Source organism: Pseudophryne corroboree, chromosome 2 (genome assembly GCF_028390025.1).
Source record: "Pseudophryne corroboree isolate aPseCor3 chromosome 2, aPseCor3.hap2, whole genome shotgun sequence".
Lineage (NCBI taxonomy): Eukaryota > Metazoa > Chordata > Amphibia > Anura > Myobatrachidae > Pseudophryne > Pseudophryne corroboree.
Window position 1 is genome coordinate 51,910,335 of NC_086445.1, and position 16,512 is coordinate 51,926,846.

General features: G+C 47.4%; 1 protein-coding gene and 1 pseudogene across 1 annotated transcript in view; one reads left to right on the plus strand and one right to left on the minus strand.

Annotated features, from left to right (window-relative positions):
• Positions 1–1,572: 1,572 nt before the first annotated feature.
• Positions 1,573–16,512, minus strand: part of USP35 (ubiquitin specific peptidase 35) — a 59,142-nt gene continuing 44,202 nt past the window's right edge. The window contains exons 7-10 of the mRNA XM_063956981.1: positions 15,110–15,203; positions 11,034–11,140; positions 7,814–9,059; positions 1,573–2,468 (exon numbers count right to left, since the gene is read on the minus strand). Of these exons, the coding sequence (XP_063813051.1) occupies positions 2,301–2,468; positions 7,814–9,059; positions 11,034–11,140; positions 15,110–15,203 (1,615 nt within the window). The 3' untranslated portion in view covers positions 1,573–2,300. The remainder of the gene's footprint in view (positions 2,469–7,813; positions 9,060–11,033; positions 11,141–15,109; positions 15,204–16,512) is intronic.
• Positions 4,261–4,380, plus strand: LOC135052272 (5S ribosomal RNA; annotated as a pseudogene).

Here is a 16,512-nt window from a genome sequence, read left to right on the forward strand (position 1 = left end):
ATTAACCTCATGTGGAATCATGCTGTCCCTGCCACTATATATATATATATATATATATATATATATATATATAGTGGCAGTAGGATCTCCTGATAAAGCCCATGATTGGGTGAAACACGTTGAGAACTTGATCTGCTGACTCACTACTTCTGATATTTCATATAATTGAGCTAAGCTAATTTAGTATTAACTTTTTTATATATTTGTGTAATAGTAAATAAATTTAGCATTTTGGATACAAATGGTGAATTAAGCCTTGATATACCACCTGAGGTCTGTTTGATCACCATTCCCTGATGAAGACCTGGATACAGTATTTATATTGATATGCACAAACTTTTGGTTTATCTGGTACGCATGCCATTTTGTGTGAAAACCGAATTAACCCTATATACGGAAAATTACTACGCTATATAGCAAATGTTTGTGTCTCCCTATATCATTTAGATCCCGGTGGATACCTGGACTAAAGAACAGGAGACTGATAGGCCTCATGTCAAGCCGTAATCCGGTACGCAATATTATTCTTGCGTGTAACAGAACTGTTTGAAAATTACTACACCATAGGCGCTCTTTTTTGTTCCTCCTTTTGATTTCAGATTTCCTTTGGGCTACGTATACCTAGTGGCACTTTTTGAAGAACTGAGCAGCCACCCGATAAAACGGGGAGAGTGTGGACTTTTGGCCATCAAGCCAATATCAGATTTGGAAAAACATTATATATTTTGAATTAATTATTTGACTGATGGATCTGTGGCTGTGTGACCACGTAAAGCAGTAAGGCATTCCTGAATAGGACAAGCGCGCTGATCTACTTATATATATATATATATATATATATATATATATATATATATATATTATATCTCAAAAGTCCCAAAAGTTTGGAGGTGCCCTCTCACAAAAACAACTCTTGTATCAGCTTCTCATTTGAATCACCATAATTTTATTGTCGACGTTTCGGTCTGGTCACAGGCCTTTATCAAGACAGGTGATGTCAGATGTCACATATTCAATGTTTTTGACAAAAGTAAATCTGCAAATAGACAGTAATGACAATTACAAACAATATGCCTCACCGGCCCCTATCAGGGCCAATTCACGAAACACAAATCCACCACCAGTATTCACCTGAAGGTGATAACAAAGTAAATAGAATGAAATGTGCACATAAGTGGAGTTCCAAAAATACCTTAAGGGCCTGCTGTTGTCCACAAGCTCTCACACGGGTAGTAAGGTCACATGAATTTAAAATCAAACTTGAGAAAAATCCATACTGTCAAAAAAGAACCAATACACCTGGTAACCATAAACCCACATAAGGTATACACACAGTACCTATCTGACCATATTCAACCAAATAAAATCAAATACCTGGCTCGGGTAGCCTGTTTTTGTGAGAGTGCACCTCCAAACTTTTGGGACTTTTGCGATATATATGTGTGGACCGGCCCTGTCCATTGGGAGCACCCACCATTGAAGGATTATCCTTAGTACGGATGAGAGTGCAGGATTTCCAACAGATATATATATATATATATATATATATACACGCATCTGTATGGTACTACTCAAAATAGTACCATACAGATGTTTTGTGGTGGTCCCGTGTGTTAATCAGTAGCTTGATGTGGAGACAGAGAAGAGGACCTTCTAGTGTAGTATTTTACTGTCAGAAAGTGCTCAGGCTTAATTAAATGTATGTACAAAATAAATATATAGTTCAGCATATCTGTGAATCTTGCTTCAAGTTTGTAGTCCAGAAATGGAAGACAGATCTTGGTCAGTCAGGGGGGTTTCTAGGCACTCAGAACCCCCCCCCCCCCCCCTGTGTGCGTCCCTGACAATGAGGTTTAGATGGTAACAGTGGGCTATGTCCCCCACATATTGAGATTCTGCATGGACAATATACATGGGAGAAACCCTCAGCTAGAGAGTGTATCTAACAGACAGATAGAAAATAGGAGGTTTTTATTGCAATTGCGTCTATTTTGCACATCACACTTCCTGCACCTTCCCCTTCAAAAAGGATCCATGAAAGCAAAAGTGCATAAGACTCTGCAGACTATTACACTCTAGGGGATTACCAGGCATGAAACATGATGGAATCAGGTGGAGGTGGACAACATGATTTTAAATTCAGCCAGTATGGTATGGGGAAAAGGACATTGATTGGGGCCAGAATGTATGAAATGAGGCCTCATATATTGATCCTTCAATCCATATATAATCACTCACATATCACAGTCCAATCAATGAACATATAAGAAGGCCGCTGGTGTATAGTACATGTGGAACCTCTAAAACACAAGACCATGAAAGGCCCCGGACCCCCCTCCACCAGCTGATCCTAATCCCCCCGGCGATGCATCGTCGTCACTGTCTTTGTCGAAGTCTTGCCACCAAAGAGGAGATTTCAGCAGCGGAGAGAGATAGGCCGCCGTGTTCCTGGCTTCCTTTTCTTGCTCCTAGAAAATAATGGACAATTCTATGTGCCGGCATTCAGGTATTTGCAGCCTAACACAATGATCATAGGGCCTACTTCAGACCTGATCGCTCGCTAGGTTTTTCTTTGCACTGCTGCGAACAGATAGTCGCCGCCCACCGGGGAGTGTATTTTTGCTTTGCAAGTGTGTGAATGCATGTGTAGCAGCGCTGTACGAACAGATCTTGTGCAGTCTCTGAGTAGCCCAGGACTTACTCAGCCGCTGCGATCACTTCAGCCTGTCCGGGACCGGAATTGACGCCAGACACCCGCCCTGCAAACGCTTGGACCTGCCTGCGTTTTTCCAACCACTCCCAGAAAACGGTCAGTTGCCCCCCACAAACGCCTTCTTCCTGTCAATCTCCTTGCGATCGCCCGTGCGAATGGATTCTTCGCACACACCCATCGCTGAGCGGCGATCTGTTTTGTACCTGTGCGACGTGCCTGCGCATTGCGGTGCATGCGCAGTTCTGACCTGATCGCAGCACTGCAAAAAACACTAGCGAGCAATTAGGTCTGAATTACCCCCATAGTCACCGAGCCGTACACTGCTACATGCCATGATTTATAATGTCCAAATGAAGGGCAATTGTTTCTGGTAAGCAGGGAAATCTTGGCTGTGATGCTATTAGAGGCTTATTTCCGTAGTATCGTAAAAATTAAAAGGGCAAAATACAAATAATAAAACCATTGTCCTTTTAAATATCAGGCTTAAAAACACAATCAGAACCCAATGCATTGTAAATAAGCCCCTTGGTGTTTCGTTCTGATGTTCCTCTTCTATAGTATGTTGCATTTTGTGAAGAGCGGTAACTGCAGCCTTGCGCGTCTTTCCTGGTTCCCGCCCCCTCTTTGTGAAGCCATGATGGCACATGTGCAGGGGGGCCATCCCGGGGCATACTGGTGCCATGCCGCAGCACTGGGCATCGAGGCAAAGTAAGAACCTATAAGATTGTGCCTCTCTTCTTTTCCTACTTTCTATCATTGGGTGGCACTAAAAAATGTCTCATTCATTTCCAATTTGGAATATCTGCGTAACAATTCTTACATTTCTCAACGGACTCTCATCTCTGATTCAGGGGTACAAAATGCCGCGTAGGACCTTTGTCAGGGACAGCAGATCCAACTTATTACTTTCTTCTAGCTATCTCTTGCTAATACCTACACTGGTAGATTTACAGAGATCTCCAATTTTCAGCACTTCTCAAAGTACGAGGTGGACTCTCATTAGTGATCCCTGAGTCATCACTAGGGGGGTCATTCCGAGTTGTTCGCTCGTTGCCGATTTTCGCAACGGAGCGATTAAGGCTAAAATGCGCATGCGCATTGTATGCAGTGCGCATGCGCTAAGTATTTTAGCACAAAACTTAGTAGATTTACTCACGTCCGAACGAAGACTTTTCATTGTTAAAGTGATCGGAGTGTGATTGACAGGAAGTGGGTGTTTCTGGGCAGAAACTGGACGTTTTCTGGGAGTGTGCGGAAAAACGCAGGTGTGTCAGGAAAAAGCGCAGGAGTGTCTGGAGAAACGGGGGAGTGGCTGGCCGAACCCTGGGCGTGTGTGTGACGTCAAACCAGGAATGAAACGGCCCGAGCTGATCGCAATCTGTGAGCTACTCAGAAACTGCTAAGAAATTTATATTCGCAATTCTGCTAATCTTTCGTTCGCAATTCTGCTAAGATAAGATACACTCCCAGAGGGCGGCGGCCTAGCGTGTGCAATGCTGCTAAAAGCAGCTAGCGAGCGAACAACTCGGAATGACACCCATGATAATTATTACTATCATACCACACTGTTAACGTCCAATACCGTCCGATCTTGGAAGCTAGACAGTGGTGGGCTTGGTCAGTACTTGGATGGGAGACCTGCTGGGAATACCCAAGTGTTGTAGAATTTGGGACACAGTCTGACTTATAGCACATCCTCCTTCTATAACTTTCTTCGTTCTATGTTCAATCTTCATTGTTTAAATCCACAAGCACATAGAAAAATATCTGTCTTCATCCAGATAAGATGGGATCAATCATTCTATAGTGGGTCAAAGCGGGAGACGGACCCGGCCTGGGGTATTTGTGACAGACTTTCCGATTTTTCTTGTATGCACCATATATATTACTAGGTGATCATCGCGCCCTATGGGCGCTCTTCACACTGTCGCAAGGGGCTACCCCCCTTAGCCCTTGTGATAACGTGAACAGCGCACGCAGGGCACGATGAATCACCTAGTAGGTGCTGTGGTTGGGGGAGTGGCGGTTGCGAGGGAGATGCGAAGGGGGACCGGGGGAAGGGGCGGTTGCAGGGGTGCCGGGGGAGGGGCATGTGCGGTGGTGCCAGGGAAGGAGGGGGAAGGCGGGGGGGGGGGGGGTGGAGCTGCGGTTGCGCGTGAGCTGCGGATGGGTGGTTGTGGGGTTGCCATGGGTGGGGGAGGGGTGATTGCGGGGGTGCCATGGGTGGTGCAGGTGCGGTTGCCGGGGTGCCACAGGAGGGGGAGGAGGTCCGGATCCAGCGTGGGTAGGGGAGGGGTGGTTGCAAGGGTGTTGCGGGTGGGGAAGGGGTGGGTGCCGTAGGTGGGGGAGGGAGTCCTGCACATATGCAGTATATATATATATATATATATATATATATGTATATTGTGGGAGGGAGTCTGTATATGCTGCGGCTGTGGGATGGGGGAGGTGTTGGGAGGTGGGTGAGTGATGTGTGGGTCAGTGTTGAGGGTGGTGGAGGGGCGGGTGTGCTGCTGAGGACGGGTAATGGGCGCAGCAGACTGTGGGCAGACAGACAGCGTGATCTGAGGGTATTAGGTGCGTCAGTGTGTGAGACTCCTGCAAACATTAGAAATGGCCAGATCTGTGACTGTATCAGCTGTAGGGCGGTATGCACTAACCTGTTATGCTGGGGAAAGCCCCCGTTCTGTGTTCCCTACTGACCGGCGCTGTCCCTTGCTCCCAGTCCCTGTATAGTTTTCGTCTTTCCTGTTCCGCCTCCTCTATGCCGCGGCCACTGTGATCTGTGCGTTGGCTCTTGTGCATACGGCTATCACCCAACCTCCCTCCTTCTGGAGTCCAGTGTGCACATGACGGGAGACTGTATGATATGCGCATGCACAAGACCCAACGCTGAGATGAAAGTGTCCACGGCGGTGAGGAGGCAGGACGGGAGATGCGTAAAGTACCGGGACTGTCAGCGAAGGACTGCGCCGGGCACTTGGAGAAGCACAGAGGGGTTTTTTGGCTGCGGCAGAGGTAACTACACTTGGCTAAGTGTGCAGACGGAGGGAGCTCCAGCGCAACAGCAGCGGGCATTGGTGAGATTTCGTCCTTGCCGCCTAGCATGACACCTGAATGTCTGGCTGCGGCAGTTGGTAGTGTCACTGGGCACCTTGTTCATCAGTCTGCTGCTGGCACAGGGCACGATGTATCTCCCTGCAGATGTTGGGACTGTATGGCTCTATCTCCGCCCATTGCTGTGACTCCGCCGAGCATTAGCCACACAGTTACAGAGTGATTTACTTGGTTCTTAACTCCAGAATTATCGCAAAATCAGATTTTCCGGATTTTTCTTATTGGCTAACAAAAACACGTGACATCCGAGAGCCAATAAGGAGATTCGAGTAAATCCGAGTAAAACCGAACCCATTCATCTCTAATTAAAACTTACATTTTAAATACTATCTTGACTATAATATCTATATTCTAAAGAGTGCTCCCAAAAAAGAGTCTTCTTTCCTTTTTGGATTATTCAATATCTGCATGACGCAGATATTCCAAATTGGAAATGAGGAAGACATTTTTTAGTGGGTATGAAATATGGCACACCCAATATGTGTTGGCAAAAAATGGGCATGGCTTAATTGCTTTGGGGTTGTGGCTTAAATAGAGGAGGCGTGGCTAGCGTGCAAGGCCATAACGTATTGTACAATCCCTGGTGGCAAAGTGACAAGGTGAAGCTCATTCCTTGGTGGGCAATGGTGGTTTTATTTACATCCATGCTATTATACTGTCTGATAGAAGCTGCCCACCCCCCCCCACCCTCCCGCATAAGCTGTGCCCCTGTGGAGACAGGACGCTGAATGCTAATAACAGGCTGATGACATTAAGCTTCCTGTCTGGCTTTAACCTCAGGCATCAGTGGGGGATGCGGTCATGACATCATTCAGTTGCCTGGTAACAACTGTGTGACCTATTGCACACTCACTGGGCCTAATTCAGACCTGATCCCTGCTGTGCGTTTTCGCACAGCAGCCGATTAGGTCTGAACTGCCCATGCGCCGGTGCATGCCATACAGCCAATGGCCATCTCAGCCCAGCGATCGTCTCTGCCTGATTGACAGGCATAGTCAGTCGCTGGGTGGGAGGAGGCTGGCCGGAGGTGTTGGGCTGCCGTTTTTGGGGTGCGGTCCGGGCAACACAGGCGTGCCCAGACCACCGTGCGGGAGGCAGGCCGCATCGGCAGCATGATGTGACACGCAGCTGCTGCGACCCGGGAAGCGACGGGTAGCTCTCTGCCAGTGTGCAGGATCTGCGCAGGTAGGGAGCTACTCGTCAAGTACAAAAGCATTGCCGCTGTGCGGTGCTTCTGTACTTGTGTGTGTGTGTGTGTGTGTGTGTGTGTGTGTGTGTGTGTGGGGAGGGGGGGGGGCTAGGGCCTGACATGCGGGGCGGACTAGACCTGTGATGGGCTGAGACCAGGTCTGAATTATGCCTACTGAGCGCTGTGGCTGCCAGGTTGGTGACAGCGGTGATGGTGCCTGTGAAAGGGTGCTGCTCCCATACATATAGGGGATGATGCTGTGACCTGGACCTCCACCCTTAATAGTCACCTGTTTGAGAGATTTCAAGTGCGGTTGGGAAGTGGGAGTTGGGGTTAATATACAGGAGTCTACCATAGAGCATGTGCGCCCCCAAACCCCTTCCTATAGGTCATTTTCCCATATATAGGCAGCATATGGGTGTGGTATGGGAGTTTCGGTAATAGTGATTGTGTACACAGATGCTTACATAGGAGGCCATACGTGGACTGGTGCAAGTTTTGATGGTGTGATCGATGGCAGTGTCTAAATACGCTCCAGTCGGCATTATAGCGCTTATGCAAGCTGAAAGTGGGCGTCTCAGTACATGCATATTGGAATGTAGGGATATACACATTAAGTCACAGATCGGCCCCCAGCAATGGAAGTAGTTGTGGGCACTTCTGTGTCCACTTCTGAATGATGCCCACTACGTTCTTCTTTTTAGACCATATGGTGGTCCCATATTTTAAGTGCATTGGGCCCACCAAAATATTAATTCAGCTTTGGGTGGACATGACTTGTCTTTGAAACTCACCTGCAAATACTTGATGTTGTCCTTAGAAATGGCCTCCATAAGTTCTTTGTAAAGAGAAACATCTCCGCGTGACTTGGTTGCCCCTGATTCCAGAACGGAGTCAGCCTGAGCGAGTTCTCTGTGTCTGTAGAATAACACGTAGGCTGTATCGGTGGGAAAAAAGGAGGTTACATTGCTGACAGATTCAAATGATGAGAAGGAGACCCTGGTGTCGTTGAAGAGGTACCACTGGATCTCCATGTCTAGATGCTTGTCGGTGGGAAACCGCTTGACCCCAGCACTGGGAGGTCTGTGGCTATCTCTATTCATGCAGTCTCTGGAATAGCAGTAATAATGTCCACTTTCAGACGACAACCCCGAGTGCACGATTACGGTGCACAAGTCATAGATTGCAGGCTGGTGGACCCTGGCGGAGGCATGTCTACTGCTCATTTCCACACATTCATCTGACGGAAGCGAATTTACTTGGATAGGCATCTTGAGGATCAAAGGAATGGACACATTGTCCAAGATCTTTCTCCTTTTCATGGCCTTCAAATCAAAAGAGAACCTCAGCAAAGTGAGGATGAGATACTCCGGGCCAGTGGAAATCTCCACAACTTTCTCAGCATCTTGAAGCGAGGCACAGGTCTCACACCGGTATTTATTTTCTGCCGTCAGCATCTCTGGGCATAAGTAATGATTGATCAAATCTGACAAGCTAAGAGGACATTTTTTTACACATGTTGACTCTGAAGGAGCAAGGGCCGGCCAATCCCGAGTTTTAACAACAGGACAATTATTTACATCTTTGTCTTCTGAAGCTGTATGTTCTAGTTGATCGTCTTTACCATAGAATCCTAATGTCTCAATGGGTGTTACTTTTCCTCCGTGCTCTTCAGTCTTCTGTTGACATCCGCCATGGCCTGGAGCGATTGCGGTCTGCCGATCCAGACCTTTATGTGCGATGTCAGAATGGTGTGGCCCTATGTCTTCTACTGGTATGACGGAAGGGTGAGACGTTTTCGGAATCCTTGCTGTGATGCCACCACTTGGGGGAAAAGCTAGCGACAAGTCTGTGAAACGTTCCTCCCTGGATGAAACACTGTGACATTTTAGACATTGAATTTTGGTTACGATTCTTCCGCCAAACATCTGTTCAACTAATGTTTTCTGGCCCAAAAGAGGTTTCTTCACTTGGAAACCAAAACTGGTTTGGGCTAATGTTTGGGAAATCCTTTTCCCAGTTTTCTCCTCTTCGTGAAGCCTTTCAAGTACAAAAATAAAGTACATGATTTAAAAGACATGAACAAAACTTTCAATAAACAGACAAAGAATAATTCTGACGTTTTAAAAATAAATGATTAAAAGGGGTGAAGGAATAAAAACATAAAGCCTGATTCTGTGTTGGGTGCAAAGTGGCTGCAAGTGTGGGCGGCAGATAGATTTTCTTCCTGTTGCTAATGTGAATATGGCTTTGTGCACATGGTTGCAACCACCACTGTCCTCAACCACCACTGTCCTCAACCGCCACTGTCCTCAACCGCCGTCACTGTTACTATCAGCATGATGGATACAAAAGATCCATCAGCAACAGGCATCCCTTCTCAAAGTAGCACAGATGTCTGGCTACTCAGCCTTGACTCTCCCATGACTCTACCATGAGAGTAAGCTTTTCCATGTGTCCGCATGGTAGCCACCAAAAAATGCCCATTTTACCCACGGATAGATACGGCAACACAAGTTAAAAGTGGAGTGTCCAAACGCATAGACTACATGTTGCTACTCCTCAAGGGAAGCTTCATTCCCTGTACCAAGATGGCCTCCTAGATTACTACTGATCATGTGTGAGAGTACCACAGTACAGAAGTCAGGGAAGGGAACTTTATAAAGGGAAGAAGGGAAACTGAATTATGTTACTTTTAATTTTGCTAGCATTAATCGGTATGGTACATGCACCAAATGGTGTACATCACAAGTATCCCGGGAAACTCATCTGCTTCCTTTAATGTAGTGTAGGTCCCCAGGAGCAGACCTGTAATTTGTTGGACTTTACTGGTCCTGTTCGTTTACCTCACCTCACAACCTCTAAACCCATAACCAAGTAACCTCTCTAGGCGTGTGACACTCCCATCCCTCATCCTCCCACCCCCTTTTCTCTTTCCCCTCCCCTTTGCTTCGTTTTACCTTCTCTGTCCTCTTCACAGGGAAGACTGCACCACAAGTAACATTGTTGGCATTTTATTGGTTTAGTTACTGTCTCCTGTTACTGTTTCCAGTTTGGTTTGTCTGTGTCCTGTTTGCTCTTATTGGGCTTGAGTTGGATTTCCACAGCCTACTTTTTAGTGTATGCTAATGCAAGCGTTCATCTGTCTATATGACCCAGAATCCCGCCCATTGTGCTCCTGTAGCTGCATCTGTGATTCCTTTTAGTGTTTTCAATTAACAAATGTTTTAAATAATAAATATAACAACAGTAACCAGTGGTGCAAGTATGCGGGTACGCTCGGGTACGGAGTACCCATAAGAATTTAACAGCAGGTATGCAGTACCACCTGCCACACACTTTGCACCCATGACTGCCATTACCACAATTATAATGCGTCACCGAGCAACACGACCATGGTGCTTGGCAGCATGACGAAGCCTCCTACTTTGTCAGGGTTATTGAGAGCACAACGGTAACATCATGACGTCACATCACGCTTCCTCCTCTGGCAGCCGTGGCTGGCGCGAAGAGGGAAGCCTGATTGCACTTTCCCGTGGCGTCCCTTGCGGGGTGCAACAATGCAGCTGTTGCAGTTCCCTCAGCTTGTGCGATCCCTCATCACACGAGCAATACTATATATTTCTATTGTAATGTGGACACTACTACATATTTCTATTATACCAGGGGCACTACTACAGTATAAATTCCTGCTATAATGGAGACATTACTACAGGTTGAGTATCCCTTATCCAAAATTCAGTATATATTGTTATTAAATTGGGTATCACTATATATTTCTATTATACTGGAGGCATTACTATATATTTCTAGCCTTGCCTCTAAAGTGCAAAGAAAAGGGGCCGTGTCATGTGGCCATGCCGCTAGTGTCATGTAACCACTCCCCCTTGTATTATGTGGACACACCCCCTCACAACACATGACCACGCCCATTTTTCCAGCACTCAGTACTACTAAGAAAATATTTCTAGTTGCACCACTGACAGTAACTCACTGATCTATCTGGTAACTCACCGATCTAGCAGGTATTTCAGGTACTCCGAGCAGTCTTGCTGAACACCAGGAGTAAACCACGGAGGCCAAGAAGAAGCCAGAAAACTTTCAGGAGAGACAGCCGGGCGCTGGTGAACAGGGACATAAAAATAATAATTTCATAACATGGTGCAAGAGGCACCTGCTTTGTAACCCTGGGCAACCGTTAGATCTATGCTTCATTATTCCAACTCTGGCCCCTAAAAGGCAAATCTAACCCCTTAACTCAACGACTGAGTAACCAGCTCTGTGTCCACTTTATCCACCCACACGCTTGCAGCTGAGTCTAGAAGATCCACAATTTTGATGCTGGGGCTGACGGATTGTTGCACACAGTGGAGCTGATTCACCGCATGCAATGGCGATTTTTGCACAGTTGAGCGACTATTTGCTACTGCTGAATATTCAGGAAACCACAACAATGCACGCATTACTCTGATTTATGCACAAAGGTGCTATTGCGTATGAGGGAGCTGGCAACAGAACTACTGAGACAAATCGATGGCTGTTCCTGGGCGATGTGTGGGAGGTGCCCTGAAGGGGGCGTGTTATGGTAGTGTCAGGGGCGTGTCTCTGCAAGCGGTCTGCATAGCTGCTCCCACAGTGGCCACGTTCAGAAGGAAACAGGCAGGAGCGAGTGTCTATGGTGGGCGCGATGGTTTGCTGATGGTGGACTGTCTAGAACCCCTAGTGTAACGTGCATGGGCAATGAAAGTGGGTACATCAGTGACCTATATGAAAAAACAAGGAGCATCGGGGCTAAGGGTTGGTCTATGGCTACTCAGACTGGTCACAGCAGTAGCAATGCAGGTGCCATGTTTTTACACGTACAAGCTCACAGCCGCCGGGTACACATGCCAAAAATGGCCATGACACTCCAGATACTCCTGTATTTTCCCAATCACTCCCTGTAAACTCCCCCGTTAACATCTCCAAATGGTCACTTCCTGCCAATTACTTCTTCATGGAATCCTCATTGCAAGCGAGATCATGGCACCTTTGCGCATTACGATCACAGCACATACGCAGTCTGCCGATAATCTCTCCGTTGCCTGATAATCGTCCATTGCGTACAAACATGAATAAGTCCCACTGTACCGCACATTTTTCCAAACTACTATAATGTTCACTTTTGAAACTGTAGCCCTCCCACCCAGGGCTGGATTAAGCACTTGGGGGGCCCAGGGCACCCATGACAGGGGGGCCCTATCCCCCACCAGGAATCAATCCCCAGCTGCAACCACTGCTCACCTCCCCTCCACCCCAACGGGTTCCACACTGCTTGGGGAGGAGTGCATTATGTCCCATACTGCATGCGACTTCTCTTGGGCAGCAAGGTTGGGGACTGATCCATGCAATCTCCCCTCCGCTGCTGCCAGGAGAGCTGCTGCTGGCGGCGGAGGCTGGAGAGATGAGACAGCAGCCAGTGGCAAACGCAGGATTTGCATAGGGAGGGGGGGGGTCCAAATATATAATATACGCACACACACAGTGTGTTGTGGGCGTCATTGTCCCTGATGACGGTGGTCCACCCCGGGGTGCGGAATTCTGCTGAGTTCCGCCTTGCACTGCACTGTGGATGGCATTTTTTATATATATATATATATATATATATATATATATATATATATATATATATATACACATACATACAGATCTGGAAACCCCCAACCCCCTGTAAAATAAATTAAATATATACTGTGTATGTATATATATATATATATATATATATATATACATACATACATATAGATATCCGGCACTAGTGTCACTAATAGAGAAGTTTGTGCTCTGGTGCCTTCCAGGGGTGCAAAGTCCCGGTATATACAAGCAGGTTGGCGGCACTCAGAGACTTGGTGAAAGTTGCAGAAATGTGCTTTAATTCAACGTTTCGGGCATCAGCCCGTCATCAGGAATAACAAACAGTGTGAAGTACATTAAACAGTGTTATATACATGCACTAACAGACACATAATCACCTGATCAGCCGCATCTGTGTGTACACTCCTGGATGACAACACTGCATGGACGTGCCTGAAGTGATGCGGCGGGACTCGTGGAGGCCGGCGCCCGGGAGCGTACACACAGATTCGGCTGATCAGGTGATTATGTGTCTGTTAGTGCATGTATATAACACTGTTTAATGTACTTCACACTGTTTGTTATTCCTGATGACGGGCTGATGCCCGAAACGTTGAATTAAAGCACATTTCTGCAACTTTCACCAAGTCTCTGAGTGCCGCCAACCTGCTTGTATATATATATATATATATATATATATATATATGTGTGTGTGTGTGTGTATATATATATATATAATATACACATAATAATACTTACATACAGAAATCATCTGCACCTGAAGCTGGATAGACTAGTGCCTCCCTCTCCAGAGTGCAGTTCATCCAACTGCTCGCTGCCCCCGCAAGTCTGCCCGCAGCTCCCCTCGGCTGGCTGCTGCTGCTACTGAATGCCTCAGCTACAGAGTGCCTCAGCTCCCCTCGGCTGGCTGCTGCTGCTACTGAATGCCTCAGCTACAGAGTGCCTCAGCTCCCCTCGGCTGTCTGCTGCTGCTGCTACTGAATGCCTCAGCTACAGAGTGCCTCAGCTCCCCTCGGCTGGCTGCTGCTGCTACTGAATGCCTAAGCTACCGAGTGCCTCAGCTCCCCTCGGCTAGCTGCTGCTGCTACTGAATGCCTAAGCTACCGAGTGCCTCAGCTCCCCTCGGCTGGCTGCTGCTGCTACTGAATGCCTCAGCTACAGAGTGCCTCAGCTCCCCTCGGCTGGCTGCTGCTGCTACTGAATGCCTCAGCTACCGAGTGCCTCAGCTCCCATCGGCTGGCCGCTGCTGCTGAGTGCTGGCCCACAAGTCCTCTCGTCTGCCTGGCTGCTTGCCGCTGGTCGCCGCTGCCTGCGTTTCCTATGCTGTGCAAAGCATAGAGAGCTGCCGGCAGCTCCGATCTTAGCGGCAGCGCTGTCTCTATAAAAGGAGAAAAAAAAAACACTTGACCTGTAGCGGGGTGGTGGGAATTCGGCACCAGAACTGTGCAGTCTCCAGCCGGGGGGCCCTTAAGACAGGGGGGCCCGGGGTACTGACCCCCTGGCCCCCCCCCCCCCCCCCCCCTTATTCCGGATCTGCTCCCACCAATACTTACCAACCAGAAGTCTTAACCCCCGTGTAATGCAGAGTGCATTCCATCTATTCAGGTGGAGCACATATGAGCCAACACTTTCATCAACATTATAGATTGCAGATACACTACAAAGGTGAAAGGCAGAGGAAATGGAACAGATCAAAGAGCAGAATCATGAAGGATTTGTTGGACACGTTGGCCCACGTCTAGGGTCATATAGCTGCAGAGCTGATGTTCTGGTTGCTTTCTATGTTGTGGTGTTTTTTTTTTATATAATCATTTATTATATCAATATTATACACTTTTAACCATTGGCCCATTTGTGACTGAATAATTTACATATACTTATGTCCCACCAATAGGAATTCTGGGTTTAGTGAAAGCTCCGGACAGGCTGCAAAAATAACAGAGGGCTTAGGGCCTAATTCAGACCTGGTCGCTGTTGCCGATTATCGATCGACTGTGCATGTGTATGGATCGCGCGAGGCCAAACAGCGAACGAATCGTGTGAACATTTCGATTGCTAGACGTACGCAAGGTGATTGACAGGAAGCGGACGTTTGCGGGTGGTAACTGCCCATTTATTGGGAGTGTCAGGAAAAACGCAGAGAGGGTGTGTGACGTCAGCTCCGGCCCCGATCAGCCAGTTTGATCACACTGTAGGAGTAAGTTCTGGGCTACGCACAGACTGGAAAAATCATGCGATGGTGAGTGAGTTGTGAATGGATTTGCAGATGTCCGCTGTCTGGCGAAGTTTTCGCACGGTGTACACATGCATTCGCACACTTGCACAGGGTGGGTTTTCACTCTCTATGGGCGGCGGCTATCTGATCGCAGACCTCTGCAAAAACTCAAAGGAGCGATCAGGTCACAATTAGGCCCATGGTATGCTGCTAGCCATAAATGGAACCTAATTACACTCACCTGGCTGTGCTCTAAAAAAGCAAAGAGGTACTGCAGCTTCATCATCAGAGGCTGAGAGTCACTGTCCCGCAGACACAGGACCGAATGCCTGAAACTGAAACATAGTACAAGTCAGAAGCATCGTCAATAGATCTGCACATTGCTCTGCTGCAAGACAATAGATCAAGGACTGTTCGCTCTGTAGATGAATACAGATTTCTGTCCATAGCCTAGGTCAGGCATGTCCAAACTGCGGCCCTCCAGTTGTTGAGAAACTACACATCCCAGCATGCACTGACACAGCTTTAGCATTCTCTGACAGCAAAACTGTGTAAGGGCATGCTGGGATATGTAGTTTCACAACAGCTGGAGGGCCGCAGTTTGGACATGCCTGGCCTAGGTAGTATGTATATTTACCTGAGGTGGATATGTATTATTAACGTGCTGCTACAGCTTTTTCCCTTATCAAGGCCAAGCAGAAAGCAATAGTGCTGAGATATATTAACCTCTTGGCCACCAGAGTGGGGCAGTGATCCCTGCAAGGCTGACGCGCTGCATCTTCTCCTGGCCGACCCCAACGCACATGTAGGGCATACAGCGGGCCAAACATTCCCCTGTGTGCATGCTCAATGTCTAATCTGGGATCTGGCAGCAACACGGTCATTTTCAAATTATGCAGATTACATTCCAAAAAGCCTCCTCCAGTTATGATCAATGAGCATCAATAATATCATGAGGAAAAGATGCTGTATTCTAAGAAAGTACAGGGTCAAGTTCATTTCCTTGTCCACTGGAAAGGTTATGGACCTGAAGAGAGAGCTTGGGTACCTGAAAACCACCTACATGCAGAAAAACTAAAGGAGGACTTTTTCAAGTCATATCCAGATAAACCTGGATTTAGAGGTTCCTCAACCCCACCTCAAGGGGGGATACTGTTAGGAGCTGCCGCAGCAGCTCCCAGGTATGGCAGGTCCCGGATGTTGCTAGGAGACCGGGACACCGTGTCATGCCAGCCACAATGGCCAATGGTCCCAAAGATCACTAGGCAACCAGGACTCACTGCGGACACTTCCTTTGTTGCTGGTTTTGGAATCCCGGCCTGCCTATATTTTGTTAGTCAGGGGCAGAAGCTGGTGACGACAATCACTGGGAAAAACAAAGTGCATGGGAGGCACATGTTCACCAGATGCCAATCGGTGTTTTCGATCGGCACCGCAAATTTATTGTGACAGTAGTTAAACAACACTTTTTTTTTTTTATGGGGTGGGGGAAAGGGACGACGAAAGGTGTGAGGTTTTATAGGTGGCTGATGGCGAATACATTAATCGCACATGAAATAAATGGTTTAACCATGGGTTCTAGTAGGACGTTGGTGCCTGCCACACAATAGGCACATATAGTGCTATTCCGGAGTGACATGCATC